Source organism: Diachasmimorpha longicaudata, chromosome 7 (assembly GCF_034640455.1).
Source record: "Diachasmimorpha longicaudata isolate KC_UGA_2023 chromosome 7, iyDiaLong2, whole genome shotgun sequence".
Lineage (NCBI taxonomy): Eukaryota > Metazoa > Arthropoda > Insecta > Hymenoptera > Braconidae > Diachasmimorpha > Diachasmimorpha longicaudata.
The window spans coordinates 7264656-7285715 of record NC_087231.1 but is presented as its reverse complement, the minus strand read 5'-3'; the positions used below and the strand labels follow the sequence as shown (position 1 = coordinate 7285715).

Genomic DNA, 21060 nt, shown 5'->3' with positions numbered 1-21060 from the left:
GCATATGGGGTTGGTTGAAGAAAATGAAGCTGTACGAGACGAAAAAATATTCAAAAATATGCGCCAGTCCTTTCGAATGGAATAATCAGTTATACGATGGTAACCAAAAGCTCGAACCGAATATTCTGTTATCGTGGGTCTCTTCAACTCTTCTTTGCAATTTTATTTTCCCATTGTTTATCTCTTTTTTATCTGTTCGACTGGAAACCTTCATTCCAATCCTCTCCACGAAAGGTTCATCGACCTTGGTTGGAGATCGAGACGAGGGTATAATCATTCGTATCCCTTTGGCATTCTCGCCAATTGCTGAGGTGAATAGTTGCATGAATAGAATTCAAGACAAAAATGTAAATGGAATTTTTCCCGATGTACATGGAAAATTCATCGTGAAGGGAAAACCCTTTCCTTTCCTTGAATTTTATTCGATTATTTGACGTTCATAAAAGTGACATAACTCGATATTAACAATTGATATGAGCGGATCTTGAAATCCCCTGACATATGTTCCCACAACGGAAGATGCAATGCTAAATTCCGAATACAAATTGCAAATGTTCCGGAGAAACGGATAATCGAATAATCAGCCAGACTGTTCTGCCTCCGTTTCCTATTTCCAATATTCCAACAGAAGTGGTATATTCCAACTGCAATAGACTTTCCAATAGTGGTGAAAGTGAATAAGGCGGGATTGGGGGAGCACGGTGACCTGTAGAAAGCTGAAAAGGGGGATCTACCAACAATTGATTCTCCCGATGATAATAATGCGCCAGATGCTGCTTTTCTCTGAGATTTTTATTTTAATTCATCCACCTTCAATTGTCTCCTCATTCCCAAGATAATTAAAAACATGTAATAATTTTTTTCGTTGGTTAAATCGTAGGGCAGGGGACAAGAAAGAAAAATCATCTGCTGCTTAATAAATTTTCCTGACTGTGGAGTTAAGAGATAAATTTTTGATGAACATTCCGAAAATTGATCTGAGTTTTAAATATGAATTAATATGTAAAGGCTATTGAATCCCATCATTCAACGTTTTTATTTCTATTTAAATAAGATTCAAACAAACAAACATTTTTATTTCATTCACTCAACAATATTCGGAAGGTCCAGAAATATTTTCAATTTTGTACTGCAGTGAGGGCGGGATCAACTACCAATTAATTCTCTTGATAATAACAACACTCGGGCAAACCACCTTTCTCCGCGATTTTAATTCACACCCACCCCCTGACGTCTCTTTATTCACAACGGAGTGCAAAGAAAATATTGGAACAATAAATAATAATTAAATATGAATGAATTCGCCTCACGGAATTGATTATTTTATTCGTGTTTGGCATGCATTGAAATATCATCAATATCCACCGGAAAGACAGTATATGTTGAGTTTTTGACTCGTTTGTCATCCCACGGGTTTTACCCCAGGGGTGAAACTAATATATTCTGCATGTAGAATAGGCAAAATATGGTATATATATATAGGTATATGGAGCCAGGGTCCAATCAGTCAGCGTGACGTAAACTCCCAACGGTGGACAGTCTTCCGTTGCAGTGTGGTGTTGCGGTTTTAGACGGCTGTTATTGAACATCGTGGGCCATGGGGCTATACTGACACGTTGTACCCGAACGATGCGATCGACGTCTGTCTCACGAAAATTGTGGACTACTGGGGAATGATAGCCATCCCCCTCACTCGCTTTTCCTTGATTGTGGAAAGAGGGCGCACTTGTCACTCTTGTCAGGAACAAATTTCAATGAAATTTCATGGAAAGGTCTTGCGAATTCACTGAGAAATGAATATATGGATTACGATCCAGCTAAAAATATTAACATTTTATCGCACGGAGAGAAAAATTGTTTAAAAATTACGTACCTGCTCTGTAATCTGCGGTTAAAATAATATTCGGAAAAAATTACGGAACCATTATGCACTTTTTCAGTGAATTTTCAGGCAAAAATATGGAACGTTCAGTGAAAAAATGCGTAATTGTTCCGTAATTTTTATTGAATATTGTTTTAACTGGCACATCCGTTAAAACAATATCTCCGTGAAGAATTTTTTTCAATGAAAATATTTCATCTGTGAAATGATAAGCGAAGTAACCGGACGTATCTCATGTTACCACTTCTTCTTTGCAATTAACAATTTAAACCCATGTTCACATGAACCGTCTCCTGTAGTGCGGATTTGACTTATTTCATTATCAATTTTTTTTCTTCTCCTTAATTCACTCAACACTCTTGCTATGGACTCTTTATCTCCATCTCCTCTCTCTCCTGGCATCGATCATACGTGCTGTCATTCACGTGGCTCATTCGTAGGCGAGAGACTTCATTCATTTATCGTCAGTGAGAATGTGCATCGGTCTGTCTAAATTTCATTCGTTTCACTGGCTGACGGAGACGAAATTCACGGATGACTTAAACTGCATGTGCAAGCCTTATCCTGTAAAGTTTACCCTTGTTTTCCTTATTCCGACAGTTGAAGATGTTCGTACATTCTGCATCCGTCATATAAATCCGATATAGTACGACTTGTAAGATCAGTGTAGGGCCCTGAGGCAAGCAACGTTTCTGCTAAAAGAGCAGGAATTCCCGAGTACCTGTAGCTGCTAGATATTTTCTGCATAATCGTACCTCAAGCGGACTCGAAACTTTATAGAAAGCTCGACTGCACCCGCAGAGGTAGAGCTATAAATGATGGCCTGTTTCGACATTTAGGCAGCGACATTTTATTTTTCATTCCAAAATACCACTGACTGGGTAAAAAATATTTTTAACACCGACCAGTGAATATTTTATGATGTCAGGTAATCCTTTCTCAAAAAAAAATTTTTCTCTCAGTGCGAGATATGCGAGGTGTTGGGTATAACGTTGACGAAAGACCGATGGATGTCCCCGCCCCTCCATCGATTTTTTATGGCGCACCGTTGAGTAATTTTTTCTGCATTTTCATCACAATTTTTCGCGCACTTTTTTTCCACCCAGAGAAATGACGGTAATTGAATCAAATGACTCTCCCTTATGACCCGCATTGTTTACGTCTGAAGTGAACAATCTGGGGTTGGTGGCTCGGTGGGTCAGGGTATTATTACCAGTACTTGTGCCAGTCGGCTGAGGACCTATATAAGCTTCCACGGTCGACGTATTCACGAACAATTCCAACCTCAACGCCGCAATTATAATTAATTGCAACCTGCGGGTCCCCTATTGGAGAGTAGTGAATGCTTTCAGGGTTATGCCCAAAGGGACTGGTTTTGTAGTTATAGAAAGCGCGGGAACATGAGATTTCCGCAGGTATTATAGACTCTAAATAGTTCATAGCTTTGATTGATGAGAGTAGTAATTTCGTGCTGACAAATTAATATCCCATACCTCGAATTGAAACAGCAATAATCATCGCGAATCGATAATGAAGAAAACTAAAATGCGAAAATTAATGTGTGGTCGAATTTTAATTTTTATTCTAATCAATTTTTATGAAAAAAGCTTTTAGTCTTCAGTGCAAATATCTGGCATATCAGGTTCGTTAAAAGCTTGCTTTTTAAAAGATAATATGTTTATATTTTCAATGCTATAATTTACGTTTCAAATAAATTGAATGTCTCTTGTTGTGATATGGTGATTTTCACCATTGCTGACCCATCTCTGAAGGACTGTTGCAGCATAACGAAATGCTACTACGTTTGATGCATTATTAGAGTGATGGAAATGACTGTTGCCATCGCTAACTGACATAATTCCATTAAATTCGCTGAGGGTAATTACAAATTCAATAAACGTGTGCCTTCTGGCAATCCCAATGCATTATTTACGCATACATTTTCAAAAGTTTTCTTTTATACGGCGAGTTATAGCCCCGGGGGGCAGACTTTTTTTTTGTTGGACCAACGGAAGATAGTTGGACACGAATTTACGAGCATCCCGTCCAGAAAGTATCAGGCAAAAAGCTTTCATTTAGGGATTATGATATATTGGTATTAAAACTCGGACGCTGCATGATTTTATTTTGAAATAAACACTGAGGAAATAACGCTCCAACTGTTAATTCTCATTGTGAAATTTTTTAAATTTCGATTGGGTTTAATGACGACATAAATTGCAGAATGCATTATCAAACGAAGGCAATTTCAACTCATTTGCTGCGTGAAATTCCACCAGCTTTTGAGTAAAATATGTGAGAATTAAAAATCCTTCCAAAAATATTTTTATTTGTTTTTCAAATATTCAGAGTATCTGCTATTTTAGAGAGTGACTTTTCGACAAATAATTCCATTAATAATCGTTTTCACGTAAATGCCGAGCGATTTTTACCACAGTCATCGCCTAAGTCATGTAGAAACTGTAGAAATACCATTACAGAAGACGTAGAGCCCTGGAAAATTAATTACATAATTTCCGCCACTTTAATCTCCGGTTTTGTGAGCTCGTCGGAACTTAATTCCCTTGAAAAATCGTTGTTGTCGGCTCCACTAGTTTCTCACAAAAGTATTTTCTTCCCCAATGGTAAGTAATACTTTCAGTAGCTCGTACATACTCATTCGGACATTATTCGTAATCAAACTCGAGTACTGCCAGTGGTATCCAGATAATAGTCCATGAGCTATGAAGCTGCGAATGATGAAAATAAAGTCACCCGAATGATTTCCACCGCAAATTCTATTCACCACAATTTTTCATTTGCCAGTCGAGCTGTCACATTTCCGATACTCGATATGACTCGTTATCGCCGTTCAATCATTGATTCTCTAATCTCTCCAGTTTCCTTTTCATCCCATGGAATTTCACTGGTTTGTCCTTTGTCCAGTTCCGTCAAACCGCCCATTTCCGTTGGCGAATCGATCTCTCTCTCTGCTACTGGCAACAGGGGTACGCCACCTTTTCCGCCTGTCTGCCTGTCTACCCACCCGTCTGTAGAAACCTCTACCTTACACCCACTGTTTTTGTTCCCTTCTTCCAGACAATCGGTCTGAGTAAAATTCCGTCTGAAGTCCGAATGAGAACAATCGACAATGCCGAATAGGGAGAGCAATAAAACTGCCCGATAGACTTTCTTCAGTTGCTAGCTCGGTAATTATAACATCATTAAACATCTGGGGACTTATCGATTCATTTGCCAGCAAAAAATCTAACCAATCATTGATCTGTCATATCGATTATTGAGGGGAGTACAGTTGTCAGACGTCACAGGTTGAATTTTCGTTCGCCATTTCAGCGGAGATTTTGCGAAATTTTTAGAGAGAAAATTAATTTAAACTACGAATTTCAATGGAATTTAATTTCATAACGGGAATGAAAATAATAAGGAATGAAAATGAGAGGCATGAGAGTCTGCCAGAGGGGTTTAAACATCAAATGCTATTCTTTCCTCACCGGGCACCATACTTTTTCTTCCTCAACTTCTGAAAGCGTTCGTTTTATTAACAATTTTTTTCACTTTCTAGTTTATCTGCTTAAAAAACTCACTTGGACCGAACCACAGGGCTAAATTAAATTAAATGTCAATTGAGAATAAATTTTAATGATTAAAAAATTGACGACTGAAGTGGATATATCCAATTAGATATCTACTTGGTGGAGGAATACTCTAGTATTCGGTTAATTACTGGTAATTTAAAAATCAATCATTATGGAAGCGGCAAATGGCTATTCATCGTGCATGCGTATACACTGTAATTGGTTTCCTCGTTATCCCATAAATTGACTCCACAGAATAATGAGATGTTGGGCAGAAGGAGGGCAAAGTTGATGGTTAATTTATTCAATCAAATTTGCACTGGGAAAATAATTCTCAATGCTGATAATCCTCTCTTCACTCACTTTTTCACAGTAAAAAGATCTGAACCCCAGGCTCTCCTTTAAGCGAATTTCTATGGTCTGAGTTTGAAGTGCAGTAGTCTACACTTGAAAAATTTACTCACTGTAACGATCTTTGGGAGTTCCCAAAGATGCTATAACCTCCGTGGATATGTCTCAGCCGTGCCTCAAGAGTCCGGTGAATCATTCGTTATACTTAACTTTTCACAGTGTAACCTGACTCTCTCTCCCTAATTTAACTTTACCAAGTGCTCCACCGAGGTGTATTATATTGTTAATAATTAATCCGTGAGCAGCTTTCATACTTGTCGCGAATCTGAGAAGAGAAAAGGTAGTGCTGGGGAAAGTTTGACCAACTACATGAAAACTGTATTTGTTGGGTCGAAGAGTTTTTGTTAAACTTTTTCATTCTGGGGAACGTAACACACAATTAGAAGTATTTGCGAAATAATGGCGGTTATTCTCATCAATATGAATGGATAGACCAAGTTCTGCAGGACTTTTAAAATTTTATAACACACCGCCAAAATAGAAAATACAGTCATCGATTCAGAGGTTGAAAAAATCATAAGATTTGAGATTTCACTGAAAATTCCGATCACACAAATGGAGACATTTTTTTAAAGCGTAATTTCTTCACGTTTCGTGATCTATCTAGTCATTTCCAGAAAAAATCGGCGAATGGAAGGAAAACAATGACAAACCTTTCAACCGGAGGAAAAATTATTCAAGACTGTATTCCTTCAATATTACCCCCACCCCTGACCGTCTTTTCGGCGTTGAGGTGGTCCGCGCGTCACGACGGGGTGTGAGGCACGCGCGGCAGAAATAAGCAACGGGTGCGAAAAAAGAGAGGGCGACCTAACGGTGGATGAAATTTTTGGTGAGGGTAAAACGAAAGAGACGAGGCAAGAGGTGAAATAAGGGGGAAAGGGATAAAACGAACGTATCCCAGAGTGAAGAGGTGGTAAGAACCAAAGGGGTTGAGGTAGAACCAGTGAATGAGAGAGGAAACGAGTGAGTGAGGGAGCGACGAGACGGGGGGCGATGGAGAGGATGGAGTTTCGCGCGTGCCCGGATCTACTCAGTGGTTGGATGCTGAGAGGGATGCTGGATCGCGCGTTCGCAAGGTGCCAGTTCTCCGCGCAATTTCCATGGGGAAAGGTGCCCATAACGATATTCATTTCCCCCACGATAGCTCATTGAATCACAAAAACGTTGTAAATTAATATTATTAATTGAACCATCGATGTAAGTGAGATGAATTTCTCACGTTCTCAGTGAACAATTGGACATCTTTTTATTCAACTTTTGAACAACTGCGAACAAGTAGACGGAGAATACATTGTGAGCATTGGACACGAGTCACTGACAAGCATGAACGGATTAACAAACAGCTACAATGTGAGTACAGAATTTATGAATTAATATTCACATCTGTTTGCAGAATTTAGTCATTTTCTTTGTGTCGTTAGTCGTAATATCTACATTTATGATTATTTCCTTGATGTGGCTGAATTGTTTATCTCAAAGGATGAATGTCGTAACGGAGTTGGTCTGACAATTTTAATACTACAGAGGAATATGCAAATTTTATCACGTCTTCTTCATCACAAAATTTCTCGTATACTTCTAAACTGAAATATACCATGATTATTGTAGATTCACAAGTTTACCCTTGGATGCAAATATCTTTGAGTTATACGTGACTAGATTGCCGTGATCTTTTCAGCCCTTATTGCATCACAGACGGCAGAACGGATGCCACCGATCTCATTAGAGGCTGAAATAGTCTTCCGCTGCAGACATTTCCGGCGTGAATCGAATTCTCTGAAGTCCAAGGTGAAAGAACCTCCAGCAGCGGCGTATAGATTCTTCCCGATCTATTTGTTGGAAGGGACCTCTATTTTATTTTATTTTTTCATCTTTCAAATGTTATCATGGTTTTTTTATCTCCTCTCCTTCATTTTTAATCTTTTTTTTTTCTCTTTTCTGTTCTCACCGCTGAACGCGCTCTAAAGGATTCCACTGAATTTTTATCGTGCTATCAAATACCTCCAGTCGACGCTACTGAGCGTTTTGCCTGTGTTATCCATATTTTTTTTCGATTCAGAAGCCGTGGCTCAATGAGAAAATTCCTGAAAAATTAAACTCACAATAAAATTAATCAAAACTTGTCTGGAATTTGATTGTTGGACGAAGGGAGGAGTTTCGAGATTCATACGATTTATATTGTATTTGCATTTTTTTCTCAATAATGCCCGCGTTTGAAAGTGTAGGTTTATCGGAAAGAATCGCGGGGGATAAAGCATTTCCGCGAAATGATATATTTTTCATGAGCACTTTAAAAAAAAAATGCTGTCAGGTAAAATGAATCGGTCTGTTCTGAAATTTAATTGCCGGATGAAGGAGTGAAGCGAATGATTCATATGGTTTATATTGTCTTATTATTATTTTTAACTCGGGCATTCGGAAGGGCAGTTTTGCAGAAATGAATTGGACCGGATAGAACGTTTCCGCGGGATGATATATTTTCCATTAGCAGCTTTAAAAAAATCAATGCAGTCAGGATTTTCTCTTTTTCTCGGGCGGTGGGAGGATGGATGGTGCCTTTAAGTTCTCTGATCTGCTCAACGGCCCGTGATATTTGCCGCTGATTGCGAGCCCGATCAACTAAATTCAATTCGATTACTCCAGCTGAAGCTCTCCCCAGACGAATTTATCCACATTTGAAAGTTCTTACCATTCTCCACACCTTCTTCTCCCTGAAGAACTATTTAAAAATGTTTGAATCGGGGTAAATGCAGCTGGAGGCAAATCGCAGTGGGAATAATACGCCGAGAAATCAATTTTATTGGAACTATTGTGGTAGAAACTTGAGAATTATGACTTAAAGCGTGATCTTAAGGTCGATTCTGCTGAATTGAATTTGATTTTGTGTGGAAAAATCCATTAAACCGTTTGATTTTTTTGTGACTCCAATAAAATCTTGATATTGAAAAAAATCAACAATTCTGTCATGTAAATAAATTTGCCAAAACAATATTTTTTCTCTCTATGTATTTTCCATTAAAAAAAAAACCGTAGAAATGATAAAACGTCCCTAACGAATTTTCAGACGAATTGAGAACGTTGTCATCGTGCTCCCGTGAATACGGTTAATTCAGCTCACTGACCCGTTAAAAATCCTCCCGCTCTCATTCACGTGACTCGTCACACCAAAAATTTTACCCATACCAAAGGTATGGTATCTGTACCATAAGTATGTAGGCTTAACACTCAACACACCTAAAAAATCGTTGTATATTTTTCATTCGTCCGGTCGCGTGAGCATTTAACGTTATGAAATTTTAATGGGCTCACTCAGAATCTGTGGCTTCTGCTGCCGCTTCAGGTGTTTAGACGACTGAGAATGAAAAATTTACGAGGCCGCTTGCACAAACTCAAACAGTTTCACTCCTTTTCATGCTTTTTCCCTCTCGTCTCAACTCTGAGTAGCTGCATTACATCCTTTTTTACATCTTTTTCACGCATTTAAAGACTGACGAAGTCTCGTTTTCAGTGTTTTTTTTTATTCTTTTTATGTTATCCAACTTAGTAATCCCATGCTTCACTTAACTACTTTTTTTCCATTATCCCCGTTTATCTGGGCCTCGAATAATTGTTTCTCTTGCACTTTATCACCAGATGATATTGACTCCCCCTTTTTGGGAATTTATCCTACCGAATATTGAGTCCGAAAAAGTTTATGACGCTCGGGAAATTGGCGGAGAAAATTTATAGATCAATTTATTTGATCCACCAACTTGCAATATCTTCGACTATAAATTTGATTATTCATTTGAGGAAGAATACCGTAAGGATCGATATGAATCTACGAGATTCGTAAAGTCGAGGCTGAAAGGGTTGAATGACATTCCTGGAGGAGGTATTCAAAAGAGATGGGGAGCAGTACTAGACTTTCGTATTTCGAGAAATTTTATTTCTCAATTCAATACATTTATTCTCTCTTGGAACTATGAACAAAATTCCCATTTTAATAAAATGTCACGTTTTTCCTGAGAAATATTTTCCACACGTCAAAATAAAATTTCTCCAATCTGGAATAAAAATGAACACATTGCACACTAATTTTTCCCGAATGTCGAGGTAAAAATAAACATCGATGACTCATGATCCCCTTTTACCAAACCAATAATAGAATAATTATTATCGAGAATTTCTCCCCCACTGGTATACGAATCTTCTAAAAATTGACACGAATTTCCGAGTTTCGTAGACTCGTCTCACCGTCGATTACTGAAAAATGGAGTGGATGTGGGGGAATAGGGAGGCGGGGGGCAGGAGAAGATTGAATGAAATTCATGGCGAATGTCTTGACAAGAGATTCGCAGCGGCAGGAACCCCCTGCACAATAAGGAGTAAAATGAGAGAGACAGTGTGGATGGGAGAGTGCGATATTGAGTAAATAATGCAGAGGACAATTCTATTCTAGTGCGAGTGAGTACGTTGACGGTTAGTGGGCCGCTCGGGTGGTATAAAAGCAGACGGTGGAGTGTCGAACCGAGGGCAGAAAGGGGTTGGCCTGCTCTGTAACTTTGAAAGAGAAGAGAAAGCGCCCCTGGTAAGGGGGTGTTGGCTCTGTCGAGTGGTGTGGGTTTTATCATAGGAAACGTAGTCCGGGCGATAGAAACCCAAATGAGAAAGTGAGCTGAGGGATGCACACAATGAGGGTGAATGGGGTGGGGCATACTTATCAGTAAAATCGAGGCTAAAACTTGTGTCCAAAGTCACCATTTGTATGGGGTTAAAGTGGTTGAGACGACAGCCCTCAGTGTTTTCGCTCAGTTATGCATACAGCCCATTATGAGTGCATTGAATTTTCAAACCCCTGCCCGCTGGCAGGGGGAGGCCATTGCTTGAGGGTCAAAAAGGTGTGTGAATGTGTATATGCGTCTGTGTGTGCTGTATTTTTTTTTTCTTCTCTTTGCAGTGTGAGGTACGCGGCAGGAGTACTTGGTAAACGGCGCGCGAGCTTTAGCACGAGTGCCACCGACACGCCCGGAGCATTCGGTGTCGTCTGCGCTTGCGTTTTACCGTACTTCAGCTGCTCAAAAGTGTGACGAAACAGACGAGAAGTGCAATAGCGCATGTGTAAACACGACACACGCGAATAACGTGGTTTTCATGCGTGTAATACTGACAATAGAATCGTTTTATGCTTTTGAAAATTCTCGTTTATCGTTTCATGTCCGTTGATATTAAACAGTACTTGAAGGTGTGTAAATGTAACGAACATTTTCATGATTTAAAGCTGAAATTAATTCTGGATGAGAAGTCATATGCATAAAGGCTTTTTATGTGGGTTTGTGGGCAATTTGAAGGAGGTTCTCATTGGTAATAATTGATTATGACGGGGGTTTAGGATGAGGAACTGTTTGGGGGCGGGAGGGAGATTAAAATCTAGAGCCAATGAGAATAAGGGTCTAGGGTCGATGGAAAATCATCACCAGGGGTGATCTTCCAATCTCTCTCTTTTGTAATTTGACGAGAAATTATCAGAGATGAACATTTGTTTATATTTATGAGCATTTAAAATGAATTTCTTCTCACCACAGCTTACGGTTCAACTGGAGTAGAGTTATACTACTTAAAAATTCTCAAGTGGTAACGCATTGGATTTCAATGGCGGTGTTAAGCGGATAAAGGGTCAGGGGTATGGTACCGTAATTCAGAGCTGAAGTGGATAATTATAGGTATGGAAGGACTGAAATTCTTTCGGGAGTGCGAAAACAACACGTACGTGAGCTGAACGCCGAAAGGGACTATTATGTATGGAGAGGGGACAGTGGAAATTCAGGACGCGATGTGGAGGCCAGTCGGTTTCATTTATATATATTGCTGCCCCCTTCACTAGTAGCCTCACTTACACATTTACTATTCTGCGTGCACTGTACCTCCGTTAAACCGTTCGTTTTCCTCCGTCACGGCCCTCTCTCATTATCCCCAGCACAATGAGGGTTGCTCCGTACGGTATTGGCATTTGCGCGAATACCAATAGAATTTAATTGGAGAAAATTGAACCGACCCGAGTGTATACCCAACACACTCGCCGTAGATCGGCTTTTTTTTTCTCGCAGAATTTCGCTCATCCGGGGTGACTTTTTCACCCACCGTGCTGTAGATGTAGAGGTGAATTTTAACACGTACGAAAAAATTTTATTGAAAAATAGACTCTTTCGACAAGGAATTTTATTGAATTCTGTCTAAATTGTATCAGAGTTGAGGGAACATAATTTGTAACGCAACTGATGTGGAAGGCAAATAGAAACGTTAGTTCTTGAAATTCTTGGAAGACGGTTTTTCAACTGAGTCTCATCGCACCTGGAGGAAAATGGAATTTCGGAGAACTTCAAATCGAACAAAAGAATTTTATTTTCTTCTAGTGTTAAACTGGTAGGTCGCAATGACGTCAAAATGTCGGGTGCATTTACTACTTCACTTTATTCTCTGAAGGTTTATGTATATCGACTGGCGTAAAATCGACTTTACCCAGGTACTTTGCGCGTAATTTCCGGAGGTGCACGTGTGCCAGCGGAAAAGCTCTCTCGGCCACTTCCGTAGCAGCTGAAAATTAAGTTTCACTGGAAAAATCTTTTTTTTTCCATTCATCGCAAGTGATCTGAACGTTATTGAGTTATTCATTTGCCTTGTTTGTTTGAGCGATACGTGAAGTTTGAACTACGGTGATAAAGAGTGAAATTATGCTACAGGAGTTCCAACCCCACAGCCGTTAATTCAACGATATTTTTTTTTTCAGTTTTCTCTTTAATATGTAGTTCCGTGTAGGTAGACATTCAATAGAACTTTCTGTAAAAATGGTAAAATCCCGGGGGATGATGGTTCACTATTGTTTTCCCACAAAAGAAAATGGACTACCTCAATTTTTAAAAGATTTCCACGGAAAATGAACGAGCACGTATTTATGCGAGCGATTCAGTCGACCAGTTTATCAAATCCATTCACAAGAAAAACGTGCAGTTCATACGAATGTGATATATCTATCAAAGTCAATGCATAACCGCTCAAGACTGTACTTCGAACATTCTCCCCTATGGCGATCTTGATGTGTGTTCATCATCAGAATGATATTGATTATTCAGTATGAGCACCAGGTGAAATTCATAACCAACACGATACCGCACATTTGCCAGCATTAATGCGGCATAACTCCATCGTCGGCAACATCGTTCACTGGCTCCAGTGATTTTGTAATTTCTGGAGAGCCTCTAAAAACCAACTTTACCCTCCCATAATACTTATAACCGATTCATCGCATCACTCGGGAGGAACTCCGATATCCTGTTCACTCAATGAGGAAGTACTTTACGCATGACTTCACATTCGATAGAACGGGAGTGATGCTACGCTATTGTTTCCCCAGAAGATATATTATTCCTCTTTTTTGCAATATCAAATGAAAATGGAGGAGTACCCACCCATGTAAACATTGCAGTCAACCAGTTCATCGAAATTACCCCGAAGTAAAACGTGAGGTTCACAACAATTTGATGGATGCATCAAAGACAATGCGCTACTATTCACGACTGCATTTGGTGCATTCTCCCCCATAGCAATCTTGATGTGTGTACATCAGAATGCTATCGATTGTTCAGCATGAATACCAGATGAAATGCATAACCACGATGCCTCACATTTGCCAGCATTGATGCAGCATAACTTTATTACTGTGGGGAAAGAAATTTTGGATAGAAATTAGACCTCTCGAGGGCGAAACGTCGATCTCCCACTTTTTAGGTGAAGTATCTTCCGAAAAATTCGACTTGGGAGGGTAACTGTTGTGATAAAACTGATCTTCGCCTCTCGTTTCGCCCCCTAAAGGTCTAATTTTTACTTAAAATTTATTTTCGGATGGAAAACCTCGTTCCCCGTCTCCAACGACTTCATAATTTCTGAAGAGCTTTTAAACCAATTTTTGGAGGACCAAATTATTCAATAGAAAAGGGTTATTGGTTCACTATTGTTTCTGTAGAAAGCAGATATACATTTTCTTTTTTTTTCCATTTCGAAAGGATATAAATCAGTATCGAAGCCAGTGAAGCAGTTTATGAAAACTAATCATGCGACAAACGTGAAAAATTTGATGTATCAAAGTCAATGCGCTACCACTCAAGACTGCATTTACCATCTTCCCTCCCTACGGCAATCTCGATTAGGGCACATCTTCCGAAATGATATCGATCGTTCAGCACAAGCACCAGGTGAAATTCATACCAACCGCGATACCTCACATTTGCCAGCATTAGTGCGACATAACTTTATTACTGACAACATGGTTCACTGTCTCCAGCGATTTCGTAATTTCCGGATAGTCTCTAAAATACATACTTTGCGTTCCCATAATGCACGTAATCAATGCATCGCATCTTAACAACGTCGGGTATTCATCATTCTGAAGGAACCCCGGTATCGTGCTGACTCAATAGAAGAGCACTTCATGAATGAATTGGCGTTCAATAGGAGCCTTTGTAGAATTAATAAAATCTTGGAAATGATGGTTCACTACTGTTTCCCTGGAAAAGGGAATATGTTGAGCCGAGTAAAAATCAACTTTTTCACAATTTTTATTCTCTTTTATTTCTCTCATTAAGCCACCTGCATCGTCAAAGAGTAGCCTAATGAAATAGTGCTGTAATTAGTGAGACAATGGTTGACGTGGCCTTTTTTTCTCGGATTTCAGTCCACTGATAAAAGAGAACTACCACCCAACCTTGGATCAATGTACTTAAATTGGGACGACCGATAGACCTGTGCAAATCCTCTCTGTGTGCACGTCAAACACGTCATACATCACTGAACATTAACAATAAAAGACCAGGGATTTGTTTATTGTTAACGAGCCTTATCAACTAATAGAGACCTTCGTTAACTATTAACGAGTGCAGTTAATAGTTAATGAAGAAGCTCGTTAACAACAACTGAATCGTCCTGTCTGTGTAGAAGCGTAATATGCAGTAGAATCAACTTCTCTGGAGTCGGCCAATAGATCTACTCATATCACTGAACTGGGTGAGTCGTAACGTAATAATTCCAGCCCTGCAGAGATTTCCAGTTCATGACTAATGCCAATTTAACTAAAACTTGTTCAATGAAAACGACAACGTTTGAATTGACCCTTTGATTGATTAGTCTGTCAAAGGGGATGCAGATAGAGGTTTCATGCGAATCAGTCGTTGTTAACATTTTCAGGTTTTTCACTGACAATTTACAGAGAGATTTTGACACACACTCACTATTCATCTTTCTAATTTTTATCAGATACGGTTGGGTTTTCAATGTTGCTAACTGGCTTTCAATTTGAAATAAATGTCAAACGATGGTATCTGAATCACAGCCATATTTTCAAAGTGATTTTTAAATGAATACTGCTTTCACCGAGATCAATAAACCATTGAAACCTTTTACAATTTCGAAAAATGTTGTGATGGTTCAAAAATAAATTACTGTATCACTAAAAAATTTTACAAATTCTGTTTGAATGGATGGAGAAGAATATTATGCAAAAATTATGTAATTGTTGAATTAAATAATGTAATTTTCATATTTCTTTTCTGGTAATTTTAATGGAATATTTTTCTCCGTGTGAGTGAGTATGAATAACTTATAAATTCTTTATCATTATGTATTTTAATATAATTTTTTGTTTTTATTATGAACTGAATTATTGTTTATGAATCGCCATTTGTACTTGGTTCAATTTCATTGAACGATAGGAGCAGAAGCACGGGAGATCGTTTATAAAAATATGAAGGGTGTTTCGCAGAGGCATTTTGTTCGCTCGAGAATTCTCGAAAGCGTCATGCCCGCAGAGTATAGAGCTACTTCCAACTATGAGTCGGTTCACGTTCCTACATTCGCGAGCCACAGCGTACGTACGGCTTTTCCCATAGATAGAGAAAGTACTAGGCTCCTCTATCTCTCCAATATCTCAGTAATAATTTTAATGAAATTCCCGCCAAGCCGAGCGGTCTTCGAATTTCAATCCTCGATAAATGACGTCGCGGATCGTGGAAAATGTACCGTCACACAGATCAAACCCCACACCACAGGCCCTTGCAGCATCAATTCACTTGCAGTCACTATACATATACGCCTCCATTTCCGTATGCTGTGCTCATTGCATTTCTCATCATTTTGCCGACTTTATACACCGCTTTCTTCCAAATCACTCGCCCTTTATTTTATTTTTTATCGTTTTTATGGGTTCGAAAGTATTGAGTAATTTCTCGGAAATATCCGGGCCAACGATATTCAATACCATACTTCAAAGAACAAGAAAATATTCGCATAACATATTTCGCTTCTTACGAATCGAGCACTTAATTCTAATAGGGATGCACTATCGCGGCATAAATAAATGATGAACTTCCTTTAATTAAAGTATCCCTATGAGAGACGTTAAATGGAATTACCGATAGCAAATTAATTATTTTAAAAATGTATGTTTCTGACATAGAGTGACGGTTAAAGAACATGACAGATGATGGAAACATCCAGTAAATGGAAGTGGCATTCTCGGTACGTTGTAACAAAAACTCGGAGAGAGCGTGAGAGAGATGTTTTGTAGGACAAGAAAGAGCTGAGTGATTCGCCGAAAAAGATGCTTCTCCGAAGGAAAAAAATACTTGAAAATCTGAGGAGCTCAGAGATAAGTCAGAAAAAAAATCAGAAGAGTGGAATGAAAACGAGAATGACAAATTCCCACTGACAAAGTCCGTTTCACGGAGGCAGTTTGATGCGCCACAAGTGTCTGATGCACATTAATTTGTGAGCCTATCGTCGTCCTTTTTAAGTCATCCGCAAATTAAAATTATTTAAATTATATTTCTACTTATGCATATCTGTACGATGTACAATAAAACGTGAATGGTCTGACTATTGGCGGGGTTAGTCTACTTCCTCCATATAACCGTGGAAACCGTCGGAACGAGCCGTTTTCAAGTAATTTAACAAAATACCAACGACAAATTACAAGTGGTAGTAGTGAAGGGCAATGGGGAATGAACGAGACGGTATATGCAAATCATTTCGCATAGTTTCAAACACTCGTGTCTGCTCCCCACGTCGCCATTGTTTCCACATCACCCTGTCATTGTGGTGCGGTTCCTCCGTCTTTCGCGGTATAATTGATCATTGCTCGGTACCTCTCTACTCCACCTACACCCGAAAATCCCTCTCGTCAAGCCGTCTATTTCAATTCAAGAATTTTTTACTTTAACGATCATGGAGATATGCTGGGGCACACGTAAACAAATAAGAGCCCATAAATTTACCTTTGGATTAATGCAGAATGTGCGTCATAATACTTGGCATGGATCTAGCTTCTCCCAGGATATTACTATATTCGTAACGAGATCGCTCCACGCCACCCACTGACCCTCATTTGTGACGCTTTTTTCTCCTCCCCAAGTTTTTAAGCGGCTTAAAATTTTGAGCTCCAGTAGCGCGCACCCCAGAGAGTTTTGCATTTTAAAGTCTAAAGATCCTGGCCCTGACACTAAGCGCAAACAGAACAATACTTGTATAGAAAATTGTTTATGCGTGGACAAAGGTTTCATTATAGTTCTTTCAACAATTTATGCTAAACGTGTCTTTGTTGTCTATTATATCGACCATAATGCAGAAAATATTCCCTTCGTTTGAGGATAATACACAATACAATTATTCCCAGAAAAAAAACCGCTGTTGACAACGATTTCTTGTTTTTTTAAAGATTTGCTAATAATGTACCATTAACTGTTGACTTTTTGTGACTGTCCCTGTCTTCAATTCCCCTTCTAAGCATACACTATACGAGTAATGCACAGTATTCTTCGTAACAAAGCTGAAAATACATTTGTCTTCATTATTTTTCCAAACAACTCCCCCCCCCCAAAATGATCTTCTTGGAGCTATTTACTTCAATAACTTGCCGGATGTATCATTAATTCCAGAGTAAAGTTTTCCCTCGCTTCCAACCTCCACCGGTATTCTTCTCGGAGCACTACCACTTAGCCGGCCTTTTTCAGCAGCTAGTCTAATCGAGATTAAAATCGCGGTAGACAAAGGGGGATAAAAACGATCGATACACCTTCCAGGGATGGCAACTACGATAAGTGTATTGGAGAGGGCAAGCTGCCATATTGTAAGAGGAATTTGAGGGGAAGTTGGCCGGGACACAAGATTCTCTACATAGATTGATTGATTGGATACGCTTGTATTGTTTCAGGAGGAAGCTGAATCGACGTAACGTTTCTGGTCTGAAACGGGATGGCCAGTTGGCTGCTGAAAGCTGTACTCCTATCCAGCACGCTTGGCCTCGTTTGCAGTGAGTCTCAAATACTTTACCCTTCGTCTGACGGATAAGAACAATTTTATTTTACTCACCGAGAATAAGAACTATCCAGTGAATTTCAATATTTTATTTGTACCTCCACATCTACGGCTTTTCGTCTCATTTAGCAAAGTTTACACGGATTTTACTCACCCGCAGCTATTAAAAGTTGGCAATCGTTTTAGCCGCGCCATCCAGTCCGGGGAAATAAAAAAAAAAAAACGGAGAAAGAGGAAAGGTTACTGAGTGTTGGAAGCGTTGAATTATGAATGTACGTTTCGCCCCGACTACGAATGTCTTGACCAATGAGAAATAGGTGGTGCATGGAGACTACTCCTCGGAGCTGACTAGTCTAATGGAATTTGATATTCAATGATAGGAGCATTGAACAGATTACCATAGAAAGAATTAAAGATAAAATCGGAATAAAGCAAGATTTTTAGATAATTGAAAAGTCTACTTTTTATCTGGATATCTAAAGAGTGCGAAAAAAATGTCCTTTTAATATCCATGCGCTGCAAATTGGCGTAGGACAGGGGAGAGTGTCCTTTATGATTATTCTTTCTAAAGGAAAGAATGCGAAAAATGCTTGCGGTAACTGTATTAACAATTTTCTACTCGCATCATTGATTCCACGACTATCAATTCCATCTAATGGAATATGCTCCATCTACCCTGAATTCGAAAAATATGATATTCTTGATGTCGGTGAACATTATCAGTCTGATCAATGAAGCATAAGGTAAATCGTATGGAGCATCGTTCGCATCTGACCACTCTACTAGAACTCGACGTTCGATAATCCGATGAATATTTCCTGGCCTCCGTCAATCTGAATGAAAATTCGTCTTAATGAGTTTCCTCGTTGAAACATTAGAAATCCGCTAGGTAATTTTTTTTTTCAAAAGGAAATGATCCTGTGAATGCTCACTTTGTGCAAGAAATTTTCTTGTTGTCTCACGACTCTCCATCTCCTCCTAATTTGGAAAGTCCCCTGTTCTTAATTTCGAACGACATTGTCACCACTTGATCCATCAAGAAATAGTCGCTGCATATGTATTACCTTCGACCTAATCATTTTAATAGCTCCTCGACATTCAATTCCATAAACGTTGAACAGAATAACGCCTGGAGATGTCAAAATTTGCATTTCGAACATTGAAATTCCCGCGAGTCGTATGGAGAACAGATGGGTGCTGTGGGAATGAGAGTTTGGAAAGTTTCCTCACTTCCTCACCGGAGATTCTACCCAGTAACATTCTGAGAGCCCTCGCATTCAGCGTAGCCTCCACTAGCAAAGAAACAGTGGTTGAAGAAGATAAAGATAAATGTTGTGAATTGAAAACATCCAACGACAATAGAAACCAGATAATACACAGTACACTTTCTTCACAACCAGTTTACTGCGAAAAATCTCAGCTCCCGAGTTAAGACTCATAACGATAAGTCTGAGAGATGAAAAAAAATAAAAGTACAGAAGAAAATGTGTACTCGTGGAGCTGATTTGCTGATGCTCGTGGTGAGAAACGTAAGCAGGAAGTGAAGAAACGAAAAGAATAAATGGAGGGGAAAAAAAAGTGCCTGGAAAAGCTGAGAAGAGGAGAAAAGTGATGATGGTGAGAGGTGGTAGGTGGAAAGGAGCCAGACGGTGGGAGGGCGGAAGTGAACAGAATAGAAGATAGAGGAGACGAGGAACTAGCGGGGGGGGGGGATCGGAGGAAGGAAAGCTCTCGCTTAGTGTGGGGCTTTCTTAAAGATGCGAGTCGAGGCGCACTTGTTGCACTGAAAGGCCAAATCCGGAATCGAGCCGAGTACGACGAGGATGCCAAAAAGATGGGGGAAGCAGGATGGCTGGGAGTAGATAGTTTGCCGGCGGAAAAAGCTCGCAAAAGGTGAGGAAAAGCTTGGTGAAGGCTGGGGTTGAGTTGGAGGGAGGCAGGGGATAAGTCGTGAAGGACGAAGCTGGGTTGGGAATCGAATTGATTCTCTCCTTTATGGGCTTTTCCGCTGTAGAACCGACGTTTTTTCCACCCCCAGCCCCCGCCCTTGCAGAGTAATTCTCTGTGAATGCAGTATAGGTAACTTCTCCACACACTGTATTTCACGACTGTTGACCGGTCGAGTCTGTTGGTCTGGATTATTTATTTATCGGAAGGTGCGAGTACACCCGATGCGTTAAGAACTTCACACACGAATTGCCGAGCTTGTGATCTTCCTCGATTACACGATTGGCTCGGGTTCTTTCCTGCTTTACGGGGCTTTGTACACTGGCCACTGCACCACTTGGTGTAGACAGTAACCAGGTATTGATAGCCGATTGGAGACTAGCCTGATTGGATTTTCCGGCGGTGATATCCTTCACTGTTGCACGCTCTTTTCCTCGCATTCGTTGGAAACATTATCCATCAAAAGTTCTGAAGGCACTTTATGGGTAATAATTCATAGTTGACTTGCTCAAGGGGTGCATTATGTTGCGGAATTTATGGGCTCGGATGGGTATAGGGATGAAAAATATACTTCATCTTTGGGTATTTCTCTTTCTCTTTGATAAAGTACACCTGAGCTGCACTTTGATAAGTTTCAAGTACCATTACTGGTACTGAGTACAAAAATACGGAAATTGGTGTTGACGGACCAGCCGTAGAGGCCAACTTTCAACGGTTTAACTTTCATTCAAAGTTTATCCCGGTGTCCGGTCAGTAGTACTTCACTCAACGATAAATCCAAAAGTTAAATTCTCAACAGGAGTCATGCTGTATCTCCCATTGTTACAGTGGATAATGCGTAATGTGGAAAACAATTATACCACATGGTTCGCTTATATCCAAATAACCATCAAATCCAACACA

At 39.6% G+C, this 21060-nt stretch overlaps 1 protein-coding gene across 4 annotated transcripts in view; it reads left to right on the top strand.

Moving 5' to 3' along the window:
* The first annotated feature begins 6932 nt into the window (after positions 1–6932).
* LOC135164775 (cell adhesion molecule Dscam2-like) overlaps positions 6933–21060 on the top strand; it is a 59089-nt gene continuing 44961 nt past the window's right edge. For 3 of the 4 annotated variants that reach the window (XM_064125436.1, XM_064125433.1, XM_064125435.1), the window contains exons 1-2: positions 6933–7221; positions 18107–18205. In XM_064125436.1, the coding sequence (XP_063981506.1) occupies positions 18148–18205 (58 nt within the window). In that variant the 5' untranslated portion in view covers positions 6933–7221; positions 18107–18147. Of the gene's footprint in view, positions 7222–14578; positions 14908–18106; positions 18206–21060 lie in introns of all 4 variants that reach the window. The other variant, XM_064125434.1, reaches the window with a different exon arrangement.